Source organism: Ranitomeya variabilis, chromosome 4, assembly GCF_051348905.1.
Source record: "Ranitomeya variabilis isolate aRanVar5 chromosome 4, aRanVar5.hap1, whole genome shotgun sequence".
NCBI classification, from domain to species: Eukaryota; Metazoa; Chordata; class Amphibia; order Anura; family Dendrobatidae; genus Ranitomeya; species Ranitomeya variabilis.
The window spans coordinates 450,036,426-450,059,465 of record NC_135235.1 but is presented as its reverse complement, the minus strand read 5'-3'; the positions used below and the strand labels follow the sequence as shown (position 1 = coordinate 450,059,465).

The 23,040-nt window shown below is 44.8% G+C and overlaps 1 protein-coding gene across 3 annotated transcripts in view; it reads right to left on the bottom strand.

Moving 5' to 3' along the window:
* The window catches only part of ARHGAP40 (Rho GTPase activating protein 40), a 182,031-nt gene that overhangs the window by 112,635 nt on the left and 46,356 nt on the right, over nt 1-23,040 (bottom strand). Inside the window, exons 1-2 of one of the 3 annotated variants that reach the window (XM_077251531.1) lie at nt 21,542-21,750; nt 9,306-9,374 (exon numbers count right to left, since the gene is read on the bottom strand). The exons of 1 other annotated variant lie outside the window; for it this stretch is intronic. In XM_077251531.1, coding sequence (XP_077107646.1) covers nt 9,306-9,374; nt 21,542-21,549 — 77 coding nt within the window. In that variant the 5' untranslated portion in view covers nt 21,550-21,750. Of the gene's footprint in view, nt 1-9,305; nt 9,375-21,541; nt 21,751-23,040 lie in introns of those variants that run through there. One more of the 3 variants, XM_077251532.1, reaches the window with a different exon arrangement.

Genomic DNA, 23,040 nt, shown 5'->3' with positions numbered 1-23,040 from the left:
AAAGTAAAGTAAATAGGAAGAAAACAAATGCCTGTGAAAAGAAAAGTGTAAAACGGCAGGCACGAGCTCTGATAAGTGAACTGCGTCACTTAGCAAAGTTCGGCGGCTGCTGGATGTGCGCACAGAGGGGAGTGAAAAAGAAAAGCGAGCATGAGTGTTGATCGGTGAACTGCGTCACCAATCAACGCTCGGCAGCTGCTAAATGTGCACACAGAGGCAGCGCAAGGGGGGATTGGGGTGGATGAAGAGAGATCGGGCAGGGATCAACACTTGTAGTCTCTCTTCCGCCTTCTTTCATCTGCAGGAATTGTCGTGTCACAGGCTTCTGTGGCACCACAAGGCCCAGCACAGGAGGAGATCTGGCAATATGACAGCTCTGCAGGAATCCTTAGCTAGTGTGAGGATTCCTGCAGTGCGGTCACACCGCTGCTGTGACCTGTAATTGGTGGGATCGATGATCACATTGATTCAACCAATCAGAGGTGGCCCTGGTGATGCTGGTGTTGCTAGGCACCGGCCTAGGATCGGAGCTCACAGCTCCAATCCTTGGCAGGGCACTGGCAGGTCACCAGCAGGGCACAGAGTGGTCACACCACTGCTGTGCCCGGTGATCGATGTAATCGTCGATCATGCCAATCAGCAGCTGCAGGCCTTGATAGGCCTGTTCTAGGCACTGGCCTAGGATCGGTGCTATTACAGCACCGATCCAGGCAGGTACCAGCAGGGAACAGAGCGGTAACACTGTGGCTGTGCCATGGGATTGGTTCGATCGATTGATCGTCGATCGCGCCAATCTGAGCAGTTTTGGCTGATGCCTGGCCAACTTCTAAAAAAAAAAAATATATATATATATATATATATATATATATATATATATATATATATATATATATATATATATATATATATATATATATATATACACATACACACACACACACACATATATATATACACACACATATATATATATATATATATATATATATATATATACACACATATATATATATATACACACACATATATATATACACACACATACATCAACATATATATTTACATATTTAAAAAAAAACAGCATGGGGACCCCTCTATTCTTGATAACCAGCCTTGCTAATGCTGACAGCTGTGAGTTTTGCCTGGCTGGTTATCAAAAATACGGGGGAACCTACGCAGCTTTTTATTTATTATTATTTATTTACAATGCATGAGCTGCTGATGAATACTCCCATCAGCCACTCCTTCTCTCACTGTTATTAGCGGCATCAGGTGTCGGATGATGGGAGCAGTAGTCCTATCTGCTGACACCAGTGACTGGAGGTAAACTTTATATCTTCAATTACAGCTGCTGGCTCACATGGTCTTTTGACAGCGTGGGACCTGCGGCTCTCTGACTTGCGGGGATGGTTTCACCGCAGATCAGAAGGGGTGTTTGCTGCGCTGTCATGCACAGTGACGGCACCGCAAGTCAATGAAGCTGCGCTGGTTTCATCTTGGCACTGTTCTGGTTGAAAACTGTATATACCCCAGATATGGATTACGGACAGGTATGGCATATTGTTGGTTTTGTTATTTTTATTACAGGAGATTGAGGGATTCACATGGATTAGAAGTAACAATAAAATGGGAAAACTGTGTTGTGTTTTATTTCATTAAAAGACTTTATTCTGGTTGTGTCTTTATTTAACATGTAACAAATATAGGATTAGTAATGGATAGGTGTCTTATTGAGACTTCGCCATTACTAAGCCGTGAGCTTGATGTCCCCTTACAATACAAATGTGACATCAACCCAGGCCAAGTGGGATGAGAAAGGCTAAGTGCCAGAATCTTAGAGACGCGCCTTTTCTGAGGCGGCTGGGAGCTGATGTTTTTAGCGGGAGGGGGCCCCAATAACCATGGTCCCTTCCTAGGCTAATAATATCAGCCCCCAGGTGCTGGCTTTCCCTCTGATGGTTCTGAAAATTGCGCAGGAGCCCACACCATTTTTTTTCACAAAAAAATAATCTTTTATTAATTACATACATGTCCCCTAATTTGCACACACACACACACACACACTACTAATTGGATTGGTCACTGACATTATATATCTACCTATTCTGCATCTATTTACCTTATGTAAACCATCTTTTATCCTGTCGGCTCCTGCAGTGATTATACAGAAGCCGACAAATGAATTACCAGCTATTCTTCTATCTCTCTATGAAATCTAAAAGAGATATATATTATATATTCTAACCTGTCAGTGTGATTGTACAGTAGTCGCATATGAAGTGCCAGCTTTTCAAAGGACACCGGTGCAAAAAAATCAGACTGCACTCGCATGGTGCGAGTGCGATTTTTTTCTCGCACCCATTGACTTCTATTATGGGATGTGATCCAATTTCTGATTACAATCGCAGCACGCTGCGATTTTTTTTCTAGTCCGATCGTCATCTGATCTGGAAAAAACAAACAAAAAAAACACGCAGATGAAGACAGAATCATAGAATAACATTGATCTGAATTCAATCCGATTTTTTATCGAATTGCAGTCATCCGATTTCATCGCAAGTGGGCATGAGCCTTTATGCAGCAAATACGCTGCAAAAAAGTCATCCTGCGTATTTGCAGCGTTTTTTCACCATCCATTCAAGTCAATGGGTGAAAAACGCTGCAAAGCACAAAATCATGATGATAAAAAAGTGTGTGCATGAGATTTCTGAAATCTCATAGGCTTTGCTGGTACTGGAAAAAGCAGCTGAATATTACACTGTGTTCCAAATTATTATGCAAATAATATTTCCTCATATTTTCTCTAAATTACCTATCTGAATTGCAGTCATTGTTATTTTCCAGTCATCTACTATTCTAGTATAATTGCAATGTTTTGGAACAAACTGCCTATGAAAACAGTATCTTTAAAAAAAAAAAAATAAACACTCAAAATGCATGTTCCAAATTATTATGCACAGCAGAGTTTTCAACCTTTTTTTTTTATTTTGAACAAAAAAATGGTCAATTGTGAAGTTATAAGCATTTCAGCTTATTACAAAATGAAATCAAACAGTTTTCAAGTGAAAACTTTATTCTACGTGATGTTACATTTGCACATAGGACCCCTTGTTCGAAAGAAGCTTCTGAACTCTCTCGTCCATTGAATTTGTCAGTTTTGGATGGTTTCTGCTTCAATTGTTTTGCATGTGGACAGAATCCCCTCCCAGAGCTGTTACTTAGATGTGAACTGCCTCCCGCCATCATAGACACTCCTTTTGATGATGCTCCAGAGGTTCTCAATGGGGTTGAGGTCAGGGGAAGATGGTGGCCACCCCATAAGTTTGTCCTCTTTTATGCCCATAGCAGCCAGAGATGCAGATGTGTTTTTTGCAGCATGAGACGGTGCATTATCATGCATGAAAATGATCTTGCTGCGTAAAGCACGCTTCCTCTTGAACCATGGCAGGAAGTGTTGTTTTAGAAACTCCACATAGATTATGGAGTTCATCTTTACCCCTTCAGGGATCATAAAGGGGCCGACAATCTCTCTCCCCATGATTCCAGCCCAAAACATTACTCCTCCTCCTCCTTGTTGGTGGCTTAGCCGTGTTTTATTGGCTTGTCCATCAACCAGCCATCCTCCACTCCATCCATCTGGACCATCGAGCGTTGCACGGCACTCATCGGTGAACAAAACAGTTTGGAAGTCAGTCTTCATGTATCGTTTGGCCCACTGGAGCAGTTTCTGCTTGTGTGCAGTGGATAGAGGTGGTCGACAGGATGGCTTACGCACAGCTGCAAACCTCTGAAGGACCCTGCATCTTGTTGTTCTGGGGATGTTGGAGGCACCAGCAGCTTCAAAAACTTGTCTGCTGCTATGACAGGGCATTTTTGCAGCTGCTCTTTTAACCTTATGCAATTGCCTGTTGGAAAGAGTCCTCAATTTTTCCTTATCAGCACGCACACGTGTGTGCTGGGAATCAGCTACATACTTCTTGATTGTGCGATGATCATGATGAAGTGTCTTGGCAATGTTGATTGTAGTCATGCCTTGACCTAAATACTCCACAATTTGTTGCTTCTCAGCAGCCGACACATCCTTTTTCTTTCCCATTTTGACAAAAAATGTAGGCTGCTTAATAATGTGGAACAGCCTTCTTAAGCAGTCTTGCCTTTATTTGGACACACCTGCCAAACTAATTTGCACAGGTATCTGCAATTGCTTTCAGTGATATGAAGAGCCCTGACACACATCACCATCAATGAGTTTAAATGGCAAACAAAAAAATTCTAACCTTATCACTCCTAAACTCTTTTTGCATAATAATTTGGAACACAGTGTAGTATTAAAAAAACGCCCAATGTGAACATACCCTTAGGCCGGAGTCACACTACCATACGACATGGCCGAGTGCTACCCGATAAAACATCACATAGCACTCGGCCCAATGTTATACTATGGGGCAGCTGAGAGCTGCGATTAGTTTCTCATGTTGATTCGGCATGCTGCGATTGGCAGCGAGACTCTGCTCACTCGCACCCAAATAAGTCTACTAGATGGTGGCCCAATTCTAACGCATATCGCGCAGTATATAGCACGGCCCGCGCAGTATATAGCACGGCCCGCGCAGTATATAGCACGGCCCGCGCAGTATATAGCACGGCCCGCGCAGTATATAGCACGGCCCGCGCAGTATATAGCACGGCCCGCGCAGTATATAGCACGGCCCGCGCAGTATATAGCACGGCCCGCGCAGTATATAGCACGGCCCGCGCAGTATATAGCACGGCCCGCGCAGTATATAGCACGGCCCGCGCAGTATATAGCACGGCCCGCGCAGTATATAGCACGGCCCGCGCAGTATATAGCACGGCCCGCGCAGTATATAGCACGGCCCGCGCAGTATATAGCACGGCCCGCGCAGTATATAGCACGGCCCGCGCAGTATATAGCACGGCCCGCGCAGTATATAGCACGGCCCGCGCAGTATATAGCACGGCCCGCGCAGTATATAGCACGGCCCGCGCAGTATATAGCACGGCCCGCGCAGTATATAGCACGGCCCGCGCAGTATATAGCACGGCCCGCGCAGTATATAGCACGGCCCGCGCAGTATATAGCACGGCCCGCGCAGTATATAGCACGGCCCGCGCAGTATATAGCACGGCCCGCGCAGTATATAGCACGGCCCGCGCAGTATATAGCACGGCCCGCGCAGTATATAGCAGTGTGGGCACCATATCCCTGTTAAAAAAAAAAAGAATTAAAATAAAAAATAGTTATATACTCACCTTCCGGCAGCCCCCAGATCCAGCCCAGGCCTTTAGCGGTGCTCCCGCCAGGTCCGTTCCCAGTGATGCTTTGCGGCAATAACCCGTGATGATGTAGCGGTCTCGCGAGACCGCTACGTCATCTGGGGTCATTACCGCAAAGCACTGCTGGGACCGAAGCATCGCAAGGAGTGGGAAAAGCTGCCGGGGACGCCGGAAGGTGAGAATATAACGATTTTTTTTTTTTTTTAATTATTATTTTTAACATTATATCTTTTTACTATTGATACTGCATAAGCAGCTTCAATAGCAAAAAGTTGGTCACACTTGTCAAAAGCGGCGACGGACCCGGAAATGCTGCAGGGTGTGTGTGTGTGTCTGTGTCTGTGTCTGTGTCTGTGTCTGTGTCTGTGTCTGTGTCTGTGTCTGTGTATATATATATCACACACACACACACACATCGGACTGCACTCTGATGTCATCCCAGTACAGTCTTATATACACTGAGACAGATGGAGGAAATGGAGAAATTACTTAGTCTCCTCCTCAGCTGTGCTCCGATCCTCTCATGCGAGAAAATCGGAGCACAGTAGCATGACACTCGATTCACGCTCTCAGCAGAGCAGGAGCCGAGGGTTCTTTTTACTACTTTTATAGGAACACAAAATAATCTCAGTATACAGGGACCAGAGAAATAAATTGTCTATAACAATGTATCGCTATGATCATGTACAACCTGCGTCTAGGGTCCCTGCCTGCAAAAGAAGTAAAGATTAGCCAATTCTCCTATCTGCATCATTGTGGGCTGTGCTCACAGGTAGAGCAATAGATTGTGAACATAGAGATGCACGTTTGAGTCCCGGGGAGACCTAATCACAGGATGGAGAAAAAGTGAACAATATAATTTAATTTATGCAATGAGCAGAGTGAAGCCTCTAACCCCCTGAGGAGGAGGAACTACGGAGTGATGATGATGTTGGAGAAAGGGGTAAGTATCAGAAGCAGAGACAAAGCTCTGACATGGTGGGACTGAGCCCTCAAATTGGGAAAGTCCCACGGAATCCAGGATGGTTGGGAGCTATGTCTAAGGCCGGTTTCACACGTCCTGATATTCCAGCTACCGTTAAAACCGGATGGTACATACAGATAGCACACGGATGTGACAAACGTACACACGGACATCTCGGGGACCGTTTTTTCCGGTACCGGAAATATCAGGACGTGTGAAACCGGCCTAAGGTGGTATTAGTGTTAATCCAAGCTAGGCTAAACACAACAGTAACGAGGCAGATCTTACAGTCATTTTAATGCAAGGATTTCAATAAAAAGGCATGAGGTTTCCAATGCAAACATCACTGCACTACGCTGAAGTGTGCGTGACTCTAATGTGTTGGGTCAAGACTATCTAGCCTTTAGGTACTACCATCCACTCCTGTTCTTATGCCCAATATAAGGTCTGCATGTTGGTTACTGTAGAGAGAAAATATTCTGGCCCTAAGGGCATGTGCACACGACGTCCCTTTCAGGCAGGTCTGCACAGGAACCCATCTGAAAAAGTGCTTTAAAAATGAAATGCTAAAAAGAATGCAATGCATTGTCAAACAACATGCTGTGCATATGTTCATTCTATTTGAGAAGAAGTCACCTCAAGTTTCTTCCATTTGGAAATTGCTCACTGGTTTATATATACAGTACACATAAAAAAAAAAAAAAAAAAGAAAAGGTTGGCAACATTTACCATGTCCACTCTTTAAAGCAGCATAATTTTTTTAAACCCTTTTTTTTGTAAGGATTAAAAGATGATCAGCAATTTCTCATTTTTCAAACAAAATTAATAAAAAGAAAAAAAAAAATTTAGTGACTACATCACATTTGAAGTGACTTTGGGGGACCTATATGACAGAAAATAAAAACTGAAGTTCTCAAAACTAGAAATATAAACAATCCTCAGATCAGAAACCATAGTTTCATTCCATCATACCCTATACCAAGTGATAAGGAGGGCTACAGTAGTCCAGGACGCTCTCATGGAGCATAACAACACAAAAAGAAAAAAAAAGCACAAAAGTCCCAGAATAAAATCGTACCAAATTTATTAAAAAAAAACAAAACACATATATAGAACATAAGAAAATAGTAATCAAATTGGAAACAAAGCCAAATAACGATTCTAGCAGGCGTAAAGCACAGGGTCCACCTGTAATATAGTGGAAGGGAGGGCAGAAAATAGCAGCATATAAGGTAAAATTCACGTGCAACCCAAGCATGGGTGTTCCTATACGAGTCTGACTGGAGACAAAAACACACACACAGTCTAATGCTCAATTAGTATAAAGTAACAACCACTAAATGATGAAGTATGTAACAGTATTGAGCAAAAAGACCCTATGGGTGACAGAGTCAACACCAGAAAGTCGTGTGTAAACAGTAAGTAAAAGGGTGTATACCACCTTAAGGGCCCCTTCACACTGGTCGATTCTGCTACGATTACGACGCATTTGCGTCATATTCGACATCGCAGTACGAGCTCGTAGCCAGCGGTCACACTCTACGATGTTAACGCTTTTTCTGACGTAGTTGCGATGTGAACGTCACGCGTCGCAATCGTACGCTACCCTTCACACCGCCATAGTCCTACGACTCCGAGCGTGACGTATTACCAGCATGGGCGTGCTAAAACGTCACGCCCAATCAGGAGACAGGTATGCGGAAGCCCAACCCACGTAGTCGCATTACGAGCTCGTATGACCGCCGTCACATACTACGATTTCGACCGCCACAGCGAGACATTTACGACGAAAGAAAGTTCTGCTCTTTCTTTCACATCGTACGATGCTGGGCTGCGTCGCAAATCGTAACGCCATGTCACACTTTGCAACCTCGGAACGAGGACGGATAAACGTCACAAATCGAACGCTCGTTCAGACTTTGATTGCACAGTGTGAAGGGGCCCTAAGGGAGCAAAAAAAGTTATAAATGCATCAGCATCTCCCCTACCCATATTCTCCACTCAGGGACACGGGCCTTGGCCCCCTTCCTCCACGCTTGACGTCTCAGCACAGCGAGTGCAATGATATTACAACGCACCCGGTGTGTTGAGCAGTGTGGAGGATCAGAAGATGCACTGCAGCGACCGAAACAGTGGGGGAACGATTAAAGACGAGGTTTTTATGTGGGGCTCATTATACTGTATGGATCACTAAGTGGGGTTACAGTTGGGGAATAATACTTTGTCGGGGAAGAGATGGGATGGGGATTTTAGTAGGGTCATCGTACCGTTCATGTGAAGGATTGTTCATGGGACAACTCCCTTTAAATTTGTTTCCATATGAAAATGTTCATTATATTTGGTAAGGAAAAAAAACTCAATTGTAGACACTTTTTTTGTATTTATTTTTTTTATAAATATTAAGGTTGGTCAGCGACTTTGTCCAAGTTTTAATTTTGTCCTTCAGTTTGACATCCCTGATCTAGGGGAAAGCTTTAACAACTCCAAGCTGCAGCACACCAATGTGCGTGAGCCCTTATTTAGAACAAAAAGATGTTGGCAAGAAGAAAAACATGCCCTCACCTTCTAATGCTTTACATGTAAAGAATGAGGAACTTGCCTTACAAACTCAATGTTATTTTTGTATCAGTGGATTTCCTCATTCTGTTGCCAATAAGCTCAATAATCAAAACATAAGGACAAAGACTTAGTGGAAATGTGTGAATAGAGAAAACTTCCTTGCCAGGTGTTTTTTCCATTTCCACATCAGTAAGTGTTTTGTATTTAACGTGAACTATCAATCTGATACTGACAAACTGCAAAACATTAGAGACTAGTAATTTCAACCAAACCGGAGATAACATCTGAAGACAGCTATTTCTAGGTACTTGTACACATCAGTTTAGTGCAGGGTAATGGTCAACTAATAGAGATACCTACAGGAATGCTAGTTTTCCATGAGAAGATCTAGCTCTTGTATGTAACATTGCCTGTTGGACAGCCTACACAAGATGGATCTTTGTTCTGAGAATACTAACTCCATGTATAGTGAAAGGCATCTCACCCAGCAGTAGCACTGATGAAGGGCAAGTGTTCTGGAGCATCTGTCTGCAGGCAGTTTTCTCTGATTTGACTGTAATACATAGAAATATTTCAAAGCTATTTAATGGTAGAACATGGAAACGTGGAGCATATCAACCACCAAAGATTACGTAGTATCTTGTAGGTATAATTTTTAATGACAAAGTAGATAATGAAAAACATTACAGAACAAATATCTCCAAACATTTTTATCAATAAGAAAAGCTGTTCAAATCCAGTCAAAGGTGCACCAAAAATATGGTGACACTCCACAGGCATGAATACGGAAAAAAAAAAAAATGAGAGGGGGGGGGGGGGCACAGAACTATAATCTTCAATCAGGTGCATACAGTACATAAAGTGCAACTAATTATACAAAAAGCAGTTAAGAAAGGACAGGCTCACTATTACCACATAGCAGTAGCGTAGCTACCGGGGGGGGGGGCAGAGGGTGCGGGCGCCCCGAACCCAGTGCTCAGAGGGGGCCCACCCGGAGCCAAGCTACTGTAATGGCGTGCGCAGCGTGCCGATTGTTATATTCTGCGGCAGAGCAGGGAGAATCAATCTCCCTGCTCTGCCGCTATGGGGCCCCTGAGCAGGCGGGGCCCGGTGCCAGCAGTGGGCCCCCCGCCTGTCATTGCAAGGTCAGCTGTACCGGCATTTAGCCGATACAGCTGACCGCAATGATGAGGGAAGGAGCGCTGCACTCCTTCCCCCATCATCCCCCTTGTCAGCATCTGACGTCGGCGACGCTGACAGCAGGCTTGATGACGTCACTGCGCGACGCCCTGTCAGGAGATGAGCAGGCGTTCAGAGCAGCGCAGGAACAATAGAGGTATTTATTTATTTTTTATTGGGGGCTGTCTAATACTACAGGGTCTGCCTATGGGGGGGTTTGCCTAATACTACAGGGTCTGCCTATGGGAGTCTGTCTTATACTACAGGGTCTGCCTATAGGGGTGCTGCTTTATACTACAGGGTCTGCCTGCAGGGTGCTACCTTATACTACAGGGTCTGCCTATGGGGTGCTGTCTTATACTACAGGGTCTGCCTATGAGGGTGCTGTCATACTATACCTCTTCATCTCCCATCTCGATTACTGCAACACCCTCCTCTGTGGTCTCCCCGCTAACTCCCTTGCACCACTCCAGTCTATCCTCAACTTTGCTGCTCAGCTAATCCACCTCTCTCCCCTCTGCAAATCCATCCACTGGCTCCCAATTACCCAACGAATCCAGTTCAAACTACTAACACTGATCTACAAAGCCATCCACAACCTGTCCCCTCCCTATATCTCTGAACTAATCTCCCACTATCTTCCCTCATGTAATCTTCGAACCTCCCAAGACTACCTACTCTCCTCCACACTTATTCGTTCCTCACACAACCGCCTCCAAGATCTCTCCCGAATATCCCCCACCCCCTGGAATTCCAAGCCTCAGCAGGTCTGATTAGGCCACTTTCACACTAGTCCGTCGGTACAGGCCGTCGCAAACCGTCGGCCGACGTACCGACGGACAGTGTGTTAATTATGCACAACGGGGGCAGCAGATGCAGTTTTTCAAAGCATCCGCTGCCCCAATGTAAGGTCCGGGGAGGAAGGGGTGGAGTTGCAGCCGCGCACACGCGGTCGGAAATGGCGGACATGACGCACACAAAAAAAACATTACATGTAACTTTTTTTGTGCCGACGGTCCGCCAAAACACGATGCAACCGTCGCACGACGGTTGCGATGTGTGGCACTCCGTCGCTATGTATAAGTCTATGGAGAAAAAACGCATCCTGTGGGCAACTTTGCAGGATGCGTTTTTTCTACATAACGACGCATTGCGACGTGCGTAGTACGACGCTAGTGTGAAAGTAGCCTTATCCACCACCCTCGGATCCTTCAGACGGAACCTGAAAACTCATCTCTTCAGGAAAGCCTACAGCCTGCAGTAACCAATCTGCCGCCTCACCAACCACCCGAGCTGCTGCCTCACCAACCACCCAAGCTGCTGCCACGTGACCAACCACCCGAGCTGCCGCGTCGCCACTGAAAGAGCTGCCGCCTCACCAACCACCCGAGCTGCTGCCTCACCAACCACCAGTGCTGCAGCACACCGACCTCCTGTCTCTTCCCCATTATCCCGAAGAATGCAAGTCTGCAAGAACAGGGTCCTCTCTCCTCTGTACCAGTCTGTCATTGTAAATTTGTTTACTGTTAACGATATCTATAACCCTGTATGTAACCTCTTTTCATATGTACAGCACCATGGAATTAATGGTGCTATATAAATAAATAAGAAATAATAATAATAATATTATTATTATTATTATTATTATTATTATTAAAGAGTCTGCCTATGGGGGGTGCATTATACAATATAGAATAGGCCTATGGGGAGTGCATTATACTATATTGAGGACTATCTGGTGCATTATACACTATAGTGAGGTCTATCTGGTGCATTATACTATATGGAGGATGATCTGGTGCATTATACTATATGGAGGATGATCTGGTGCATTATACTATATGGAGGCTATCTAGAGGGGCATCATACAGTGTGGGGATTACAGTGAAAGGGCCATCATACAGTGTGGGGATTACAGTGAAAGGGCCATCATACAGTGTTGGAGCCATCAAACAGTTTGGAGGCTACTAAGGGGTCAGTATACTGTGTGGGTGGTACTATACAGTGAGGGGGCATTATACTGTGTATAAGAGCATCATACTGTGTATAGGGGAGCTGTACAGGGGGGATGTCTCGAGAGATTATTAAATGTAAAGTGGGCACTTATTGTTATAGGGGAACTCAGGTTACTGTGGACTATCAAAGGGGCACACAGGACATTATTACTTTCTAGGGGGGCAAAATATGGGCACTGTTTTCTAGGGCATTTGCACCCGGTATTACTATATTATAGAGGGGTCCTTTAGAATTTAGAGGGCACAGTGAACCACACAGCAGGTGCAGTAATAGCGACACATACGGCAGCAGCGGCTCAGCATTGGGGTATCAGGTGCAGTAATAGGGACACATCCGGAAGCAGCGGCTCAGCATTGGGGCATCAGGTGTAGTAATAGGGACACATACGGCAGCAGCGGCTCAGCATTGGGGTATCAGGAACAGTAATAGGGACACATACGGAAGCACCGGCTCAGCATTGGGGCATCAGGTGTAGTAATAGGGACACATACGGCAGCAGCGGCTCAGTTTTGGGGTATCAGGTGCTGTAGGACACATACGGCAGCAGCGGCTCAGTATTGGGGTATCAGCAGGATGAGGAGTTTGTGCAGGTTGGGAATAGATGGTGATGGGGCTGGAATATGAGAAGTGAAACGTGTCTGTTGTATTCTCTGCAGCCAAATCCTGGCTGGAAGAAGTTGTCATGTCGGTCTGGGCCAGATGGAAAAGATGGGAAAAATGAACGATTGCATAATAAAGAACGTCAGAGGTAAGTCACTATCTGTAACTGTGCTGTGATCTCTTATATGTTCTGTAGGGCTGGTATCTACCACTGTCCATATGGCGGTAATATCCATGTTGGTCTTTACATAGAGATTATTTTCAGTAACAGCGCAGTCATCTAATAATCTTAATAATAATCTTTATTTTTATATAGCGCTAACATATTCCGCAGCGCTTTACAGGTTGTGGAGCGCCCCCAAACGCAGGGCCGCGGGGTACTCGGTACCGGGCCTCTCTGTCTCGGTTCTGGGGTTGTCACGGTGGCTATACCGGGTCCGTGACCCTGCTAAGGGGCGTCCAATGAAAGGTGTGATAATGATGCGTGGTGCAAGTCGCGATGAATAACGAGGACACAGGGTTGCAGTCTCTTTACCTCTTTACTGAAGGCTTCAGGATCCGCAATCCAGAGCACTGCTAACAGGGCTGGCTGACACCGGCCGGTCCGAAGGCACATCCAGAGTTCCCTTTGCAGGTGGAAATCAGTGCCTACCTTCTAGCGCCTGTGTGTTGTAGTACCTCCCTGCTGAGCACCACGGGATAGTCCTCACAACTGTTGTGTCTGTTTCTGATGTTCTTCCTCACAACTCTCGTATCTATTCTGATGTTCTTCTCCGTCCCCCAGATGATTTGGCTAGGACGCACCCGTATGACGGGTAGGCCTGGAGTTCTTCCGGGACCCTAGAGTCGCCCCTCTCCCACAATTGCCTCCTATGTCTGCTTAGGTGATTTAGGTGAGACAGCCAACCTAAAGTCAACTGCCCTGCCGCTGTTTGAAGTAATGCTTGGAGCCCAATACTTCCTCGGCGTTCCGGCCACCGGCTACGTGCCTCAGTAGGATGTTGCCACGATCTTAAGGCACGACTCCTACTGGTTCTATTCTCCTTTGTGCTGTGATCTCGTTTCTCACTTCTCCACAAGAAACCTCACTTCGTGTCCTTTCTTAGGATGCCACCGCAACGGGTGCAGGCGTGGCTCCGTAACGTTCTGTCCTTTTCGCTAGGCCACTGCCAGGATCCCACCCCTGACAGACCCCCCTGAATCTTCCCCGCAACACCCTCTGCCACAGGATGTTGCCTGGGCAAAGCCCAGTAAGCTTCTCCCTGACTTCCTATCCAACCCCCAGTTTTACCAGATTGTGAGGAGTGGCCTAATACATAGAACCCTTTGCTCCCCCTGGAGGCCAGAGTGTGAAGTGTAATGTGTGACTGTGATACCTGGTCAGGTGAACTCCTTAAGTGCCATCAGACGTAACATCACTCCCCTTAGTGGCGGAGCGTCAGTACTGCAACGACCTGGACTCTGGGGCGCTGTAGTTGCACACATCATCACTGTCCGCTTTGGGGCTCTCAATCTAAATTCCCTATCAGTATGTCTTTGGAATGTGGGAGGAAAAAGGGATTACCCGGAGGAAACCCACGCAAACACGGAGACTCTTTGCTGAGTCTGCTGAGGTTCTCCTCCACTATTAGGGGGTGTCACCCACTTGTAATCAAGGTTACCTGGTTAGGGGCAGACTGAGAAGCTTCACCCCCCTGAACCAAAACCCTAGCTACGCCTCTGCCACATAGGGAAGAATATATAATATATATTATTTATTTTATAATTTTCTAAGGTCAGTGAACATCCAAGTTTTCAAACCCTAACAGTGGTAAAGCAAGCAACGTGATTGCTGGTTCTTACCCATACTCATGGCTGTGATTGTAACACGTGCCCCTACGTGCATTTCGCATCGGCTTTGTCAGGGGGCCAAGATGATGTAGGTGTCCCCAGTGTCCTTCTTATATACCCCTCTCATACAGATTTCACTGGAGGTGGCGCGTGTGGCCGAACAAACAAGTGTTGCTTCATCCCCGGCGCCATCATGGCGGTGCGGGTCACGTGGAAATCCCCAGTGACGTCAGTAACGCGCACACATCACTAGCATGCACCAGAAGTGATGCCGTGGCAGCTAAGACTCGCATCGGAGACATGCGCACTAGTAATTCTGTTTGTCCGGTGCCTCTATCCTATGAGTGAAAAGCACATTCTATGCATATCGGTCATCTTATCTGTGGGCAACAGTGCCAGCAGCATAGCCCACAGGTAGCTGTACATCACCAATGAACCATCCACCAGCACCAGAGCCCACAGAATTAAAGGATTACATACCGGTCAGAAAAAATATAAAATAAATATATCTCTATGTATCTCTTAATAAATACCTTGTAATGTTTTCAAATCCTGTTACGTCCAGATGTATCTGGATCCCAGAATTCCTAGTGGCAGAAGTTCACTGAACTCCATATTGGGACACCGAAGTGATGGGTGCTACTGCCTAAATATGGAAACTGCTGGTGGTACCAGCCTCTTGCGCAGTACCACCAGCGGAACACCGTCACACCACACACTGTATACGCTGTATGCACAACACACACACACACACACACACACACACACAGCCTCTTGCGCCGTACCACGCCGCCGCCGGGATCAGCCAAATGATTCACTGACCGCCGCCATCTTTATACAGGAGGAGCGCATTGGCAGTTTTAATGTGATCGCCGCCATCTGTCTGCACAAAGATGATATCGGTCTGATTTACTGTGCCTGCACGAATTCCGCGTAGGCACTGAGAGTCATTCAGCTGATCCCACAGCAGATGCGCGATGTGTCTACAGGCAGAGGAAGCCGATCACATTAAAGGGGTTTTCCCACGAACGAAAGTTCATTTTAAAAATGGTCTTTGACTGTGTACGGAGCATACCACATCTCCTGGGCAGGGGAGGAAGCAAAAGACAATACTGACATTACAGCAGGGGATCACAGAGGATTTCTTTTGTCAGGTAAAATATTTCACCGACTGTTTTTAAACAATATTTTACCTCACAAAATGTATCCTCTGCAATCTTCTGCTGCAATGTCAGTATTGTCTTTTGCTTCCTCCCCTGCCCAGGAGCTGTGGTACAGCACAGTGGTAGAGAGAGAGAGCAGACAAGGGGCACATGGGGTACACAGGTCAAAGAAGAGATGACATGAGAGGAGAAGACAGCAGATGGGGAGAGAGACAGAACACAGGGGGGAGACAGCTCAAACAGGAAAGCACATGAGGGGAGAACACAGGAAGGAGAGAGAGAGACCAGGTGGGATTTAACATGGGGTAGACAGGTCAAAGAAGAGAGCACAGATGGGAGAAGTCAGCACATGGGGAAAGAGAGAGTGGATAGGTGGGTGAGCACATGGGGGAGAGATTCTCAACGCTGCGAAGCCTGCCCCCATCGTGATATTACTGCCCTCCCGATGCAATAGCATTGGGCCTCCATCTAGTATTAATCGTAAATATGTTTTGTATATCAAAATACTATTATTACATTATTATCGTGATTAGAATAAAAAAAAAAAAAAGACATAAATAAGAAAATGAACAACATATATGACATATACTGCAGAGCACAATATGTTGATCCCACAAGAGAGTGCTGTTCCATCAAAGGTGTACCAATATAGGGTTGCAATCCAGGTCAATCTGTAAACAACTAGTTTTCCAAGATGTAATGTCGGGAGAGGGATGTTTAGAGCAAAGTGCTATTTAATGGGTTGGAGAATGACAAAGGGAATCGGACATGACCAAATATAGATGCAAAGGTTGGGCTATTCTGCTTTAAAACTTTGTGTATACGTGAAGAAGTGCAGCTAAGCCGCAAAAATGATGTTTTAATCACCGTGAAATGGCGCTCTACGAGTTACCAGGGAGGTGCTGATGAGTGATTATGGTACCACTCAGTATACTGTGACGTCAGTTGTCATCACGGCCCGACACTTTCAGTGGCAGCTTTCTTTGAGTGACAGCCTGCCTGTAGTGTGTGTGTGTGTGCAAACTGCCTAGGCGCAATTACAGCCGCTCTCCCAGTATGCTAAGCGGCCCTGTTATTTCTCCCCAGCACCGCCCAGGTGACTCAAAGAGCAGTTACACTGTTATTTCACTATGATTATAACTTTATTTTCTCTATGTAGCTGCACTTGCAGCCAGCCAGCTTCACAGGCTTTTAACGCCATTTTCCTCCAGATTAACCCTATAACTGCAGGTAATCAGCGTTTTTTGGTGACATAAGGTACCCTTAAAGCTGCATTTACACTGAAAAATTATCGTGACAAGCTGTTTTAACAATGCGGATTTCCCCGATAATCTTTCAGTGCTACAGATCATTTCTACTTGTTGATCTGGTGAAATTCCATTTTGTGCAGCACATCGTTTTATGCAAAAAGGAAAGACGCTGTCCAGAAAAGTGCACCCATTACAAATTAGTCAGAGGCCATCATTTATCACATCTGTGTAAATGAACTTTTACAGAGTAGAAAGAATTACGATTATTCCCTCCTTCAGAAGGGGAGATTGGCTGCCATGGAATACACGTAGACCTAAGATTATTAATATTGCTTGGTTTAAGCAACTTCAAAGTGACAGTATTTTTTTCTGTATTTTGAAACATTTATTAGAAAAACAAAAAACAAAAGTGGAACCTACAGAAGGAAAAATCTAATTATCAGATTTGCATCCCTTTGCGTTTTAGACCTTCTTCTGATTTTGGCTTATAAAATATCAGGCGTAATACTGTCATGTCAAGGAGATCTTAGAGAGGAGCTGCCAATACTGCAGACATTTATATTAAGTAAATGCTCATATTCTTCATGAAATAAATCAGGAGCATATTTTCTTATAAGTATAAACATGCTCTATACGCCTTAGCTTTTGACCATATGTCCGGCCAACAAATATCTCTAATACCTGCCCTCCCCATCATGTGCTAAACATTAGCGCATTTTCGCTGGCGGCAGCTTATCTCCTGCAAGAAGCAAAAGATCAGGAGATGAAATTCAGTATTCAACAACCGTCTCTCCCAAACATTTTTTCAGGAGAAGATCTGCAAAAAAAATAACAAAAACACAGTCTTGTGAACAGCCCCATAGACTGTATTGGGTACTTGTTTTATCTGTGAAAACCCAAGAATAGAAAAACAGAGGTCTGAATGAGGCCTTAAACAGATGGGAGGAGTGCTTGTCCAACTAGGCAGGTAGTCACTTCCCCAAATATATACTATAAAGAAACAAAATAGGTAGGGGCAAACTATAATAGGTGCAGGAATTTCAGTCACATATGGGTCTTGGAGCCTAGGGGGTCCAAAAAGTCCCCTTGTCACATTAGAAAAGACCACTACTACTAAAAACCTGCAATAATTGGGGACCCCGCTGGGGCTTTTGCATTGAGGCCCATGAGCTTCAAGTAAGCAAAGCGAAACAGTACCATGTTAAAACCCACTATGAAGAATGAAACAGTGAAGCTACTATAGAAAAAAAAAAAAATTACCTTTCTGCAGAAATTGTGTCTAAACGCTGATACTTTCAGAAATTGTTACAGCACAATCTGCATTCCAGATTATGACAACTGGGCTAAACACCATCATCCTAATTCAAACTATTTCTTTAGACTTACGCAAAATTTTGTAGATATCATAGATGTACAAAAATTTGGAAACTAAGTTTTTATGCCAGCCCCGACTAGCTACATCGGCTTTTTGAAAAGCAAGAAAGCTTCCCAGCAAGGAGGAGTAATTGAGTGTGGCCGACAAATTCATCATAATTGCACACGACTAGAAGATGCGCCAAATTCATCAAGGGGAGCACGCATCTTAAGCAAGTGCACACTTCGTCAAGACTGGCATACAAAACACAAAGCTGAATAACCTGAGGCCCTTATTTATCTGACCCCATCAGCACATTTTTTACACCATCCCTCCAAATCATTAAAGCTGGTATTATGTAAAGTGTTCCAGATGTATTAAAAGCCATGCGTCTCAATGAATTTGGCACATCTTTTTTGTAGCCTTGAGCCATCGCAAGAAGTGTACTCCATCCATCCGTCATAATTTACACCATTCTTGTGCTGCAAATAATGATGAATTTGATGCCTGTTATCCTAGCTATTAAGCTATAACTCCTTTAAAAAAAAAAAAGGGATGGAGCTGCCCGGAAATAATTTAAAAAAACCAAAACAGTTTTACACAAGTTTTTCTTTTTTTTTTTTTTTTTTTTAAACGTTTAAGTTTTCTTCCACAGACTGTTTGACATGAGAAGCTTCAGAAACCTCCATCAGTTTTTCCCCCCCATCGGAGAAGAAGTGATTAAACGTTGATGGTAAGAACTGACACTGACCAAACTCTTATGATATTCCAATCAAAAAACGCTGATGAATCTGGGATTTATTTTTCTTCTGCACATGTGAAAAATCACTGACGTCTTAGGCCGGTTTCACATTAGCGTTTTGAGGAGCTGCGGACGGCAGCGGACTTCCTCCGTGAAGCCCCGCCCTCGGCCGCACCTCCGCCGCTAGCTCCGCCTACTTCTGCATGCGGCCTGTGTACCTATCTTTAACATTAGGTACGCAGGTCGTGCGGCTGTATGCGGATGCTTCCGCATGCGTCGTTTTGACGATGCGGTGACCAGCGTAGGACGCAGCTGGTAGCTATTTTTTCTCTCCGCATCGTCAAAACGAAGCATGCGGAAGCATCCGCATACAGCCACATGACCTGCATACCTAATGTTAAAGATAGGTGCGCAGGCCGCATGCAGAAATAGGCGGAGCTAGCATCCGAGGGTGGGGCTTCACAGAGGAAGTCCGCAGCCCCTCAAAACGCTAGTGTGAAGCTAGCCTTAGTCCATGTTCACACATTCAGTATTTGGTCAGTATTCTACCTCAGTATCTGTAAGATAAAATCAGGCATGGAACAATCGGAGGAAAGTATAATAGACACACATCACCACTTCTGAATTTATCACCCACTTGTAGTTTTGGCTTACAGATACTGAGGTAAATTACTGACCAAATACGGAACGTGCGCATGTGGCCTTAGAGAAGAAGATTCCCGACTTACAAGTTAAATGCTGTTCATTTACTAATAAAACTGTGATTCTGTTACAAATACCAAACAAACAGCTTCTGCCATGTTGATATGCCAAGCTAAAGTTACACCATATACCAGACCCCCAGATGGGCAGGCACCATCACCCACAAGAGGTAACCTTTGTATTATTTGATTACTTATCTTTACAGTCCGGCACATCTTTGTAGGACAGCTTTTCCACTTGGATTTTTTTTGTCCTTTGTATGCATTATTCTGTGAAGTGTTACAATTTATCAACTTCCATGTACAACCTCTATATAGCATGCGGTGAGTGTATGGTGCCAATTCTTTGGTTTCCCACTTTTTAATAGCCTCGTCTGTCCTTTTGTGTGTTTTTTTTTTTTATTAATAAAATGTTGTACTTTATTATCATTGGTTCTTGCGTAAATTTTTTCTTTCTGAATTTGCCATATACCAATATGGGGTTAAAATTTATAATTCTATTTTAAATAGTTGCCACAATGAAATAGGAGGACAACAGAGGCAGAGTTTGGTTACAAATATGTGTAGTCAGGCATCAGGAAAAGCTGTAATACCATTCTGTGAGAGAGCCATATACTGTAGTGCTACGAGTCATACTGTATGAAATCAGGAAACTCTTTCCCAAAAATACATTATGGGATCAAGACAATATTTGAACAAAATAAATTGCTGTTCTATTGGCAAGTGCATAGGCATCAATATTCTGGGCTCATCCTTCCAGTTGCCAGTGCAGTGAAGTGAAGTGAATACTATGCCAAGCCAAAATCCGCACTGGGGCTCATCCTTCCAGCTGCCAGTGGCGGCAAATGAACACTATACCAAGCTAAAATCCCAAAATCTTCACCTGGGTAAGATTTTTGAACTAGTTTCTTAGGCAAGGGCTACACAGTGACATGTGTCGTGTGACCCGGAGATCGTAGTGCTGCACTGCGATAGCGCATCTAATGATTTCCTATTGTATTGTGACCAAAATGTTTTCAAATGTCATAGATCTGGTTGCAAGTAGTACACGACTCACTTAGCGCAGACACCAGTGCACGTTCCATTCGACTTGTCAGTAATATGTCTGTTTTTTAACAGAAAAAAATACCCTGAAATAGTCATGCAACAGCAAGTCACAAGTATCACGTTATTTTTTTCGCACGACTTGTCCGAGAACTGTATGTTTTATATTAACCCCTTTCTTCCAGAAATTGAATTTGCCTTCAGCTAACTTTAATAGTTTTGGGATATCATAAGGCTTGCGAAGTAAATAAATAGCAAGATTTGCACACCCCATATTTGCCACTCTTCATGTGTCCTGCCTTCTGAAATATGCTAACAAAAATGTGCACCATTAGCCAGGAAAGAGCAGGGCAACCATCAGATTTTTTATTAATTACAACAAAATTATAGCGCAATTTCAAGATCTCGCTTCAGAAAAGTCCAAGGTGTGCGCTTTTGGCTTTTAATAAATTTGGCACCTCTTGGACTCATCAATTTAAGACTTTCCAAAATGCAAGCCTTAAAAATCTGCCCTATAAGGCTGCTGTCACACTAGCAGTATTTGGTCAGTATTTTACCTCAGTATCTGTAAGCCAAAACCAGGAGTGGGACAAATAGAGGAAAAGTATAATAGAAACATATGCACCACTTCAGCATTTATCACCCACTCCTGGTTTTGGCTTACGATACGAATACTGAAGTAAAAAACTGACCAAATACTGCTAGTGTGACGGCAGCCTAAGTGGAATACAGATAGAGGAAAAATAAAACAGAGTCCCAAGGACGCTTACAACTGAGGACATTAAACATGCAAATAAAAGGTAAAAAACAACATGGGAATATCCAGGTGAGTGTACAGTACCTGCGCATAAGAAGACACGGAGTAGTCACAAAGCTACAAGTCCAGCAGTTGTGTCCTGTGAGCCCCTGAAGCTGCCTCCTGTTCCTCCTACTGATTACAGCAGCTGCCACTAACAGGAGGGGAAGGAGAAGAACATGACTACTGAGGGATATCAAGGCGGCTCAGCTGCAGCTGCTCCCATGGACAATACACATGGCCTTGGACAATGCACTGTTCCCATAAATAATTGCTCTTTTTCATGCTTCTGTTTCCTCTGAGCCCTCAGTTTGTAGTGACATGCCCGGAATGTTACTCTAAGATCCTACCACTAGTGCACAGCACATAGGAAATAGAGAAAATGTACATGAAAGTAGCAGAGCTAAATGGAATATATAACTCTTTGGAGCATTTTTAGGGCTTTAGTATGTATGATGAGGACATATTAGCCCTAGGATATGGAAATGCGGACTGAAATGCCAGAGTGGACTCTTCTGTCAGTATGTTATTCATAGCTGTCTGTGTTTTGTCTTCCACATTGCAGATAAAAAGATATGAACATGGGTACAGGGAATTTGAAAAAGGATATTCTCTAAGGAAGGAAAAGCATGGAAGAAAAGAGTCTAAAGGCTCATACTCACTTGCGTGAAATACGTCCGACTCTCACAGGTTAAAACCCAGCTCTGCCACCGTCACTCCAGAGCGGAGCGTGCGGCCGTATAGCAATTAATGGAGCCGCACGTTCCGCTCCCAAGTGCCGGCGGCAGAGTCGGGTGTTGCCATGCGAGACTCGGCCGTATTTCACGCAAGTGAGTATGAGCCCTAAGAATGCTTGTTTTTCATGCTGGGACATGTAGTTGAAATCGTCAATCATGGTAAGTATGGCCCAACCACGGGCCTCTCAACCAGAATTCAACAGTCTCTTATGTGCCTATGAGTTTGGGTCAGGAGATCCATGACTGGTACAGACGTTGCAATCCATGCTTGGACCATGCATATTGGACGTGTAAAATTGGCCTTAGACTATGGTATCTCTGGTCGTGCGCATGAGCTGTGTTCGCTTAACTTGCTCCCAGCCCGAACGGCGTCTTCATTGCCTCGCGCGTGCGCCTGGGGAATCCCTTTTCCTCGGGCATTCGTGACGTCCTCTCTGACGCGGCGCTCGGTGACCAGCATGCGCCGCTGGCACCGCTGCGATTGGCTGGGTGTTGACATGTGATTAATCACGTGCACATCAGCCAATCCTATTTTAAGGTCACGGTAAATAGCACTTCCCCTTGAAAAAGCAAGACCACCGGAAGAGGCGAAACGCTCGTCGGGGGCTTTGCACATTGGATCCTACCCGGTGCCCTCTGCCCCACCCTGGTAAGCGCTGCTGCTTTATGTCTACCTAAATACTGTGGGATATGCTTTACCCACGCGCTTGGCTATTAATTGACTATTTGGCAGCCTTGCACCCTGTAAATAATATATACTGTATAGGGGCAGCTCGCACGGGTGGCTATCCACAGGTTCCATCCTTA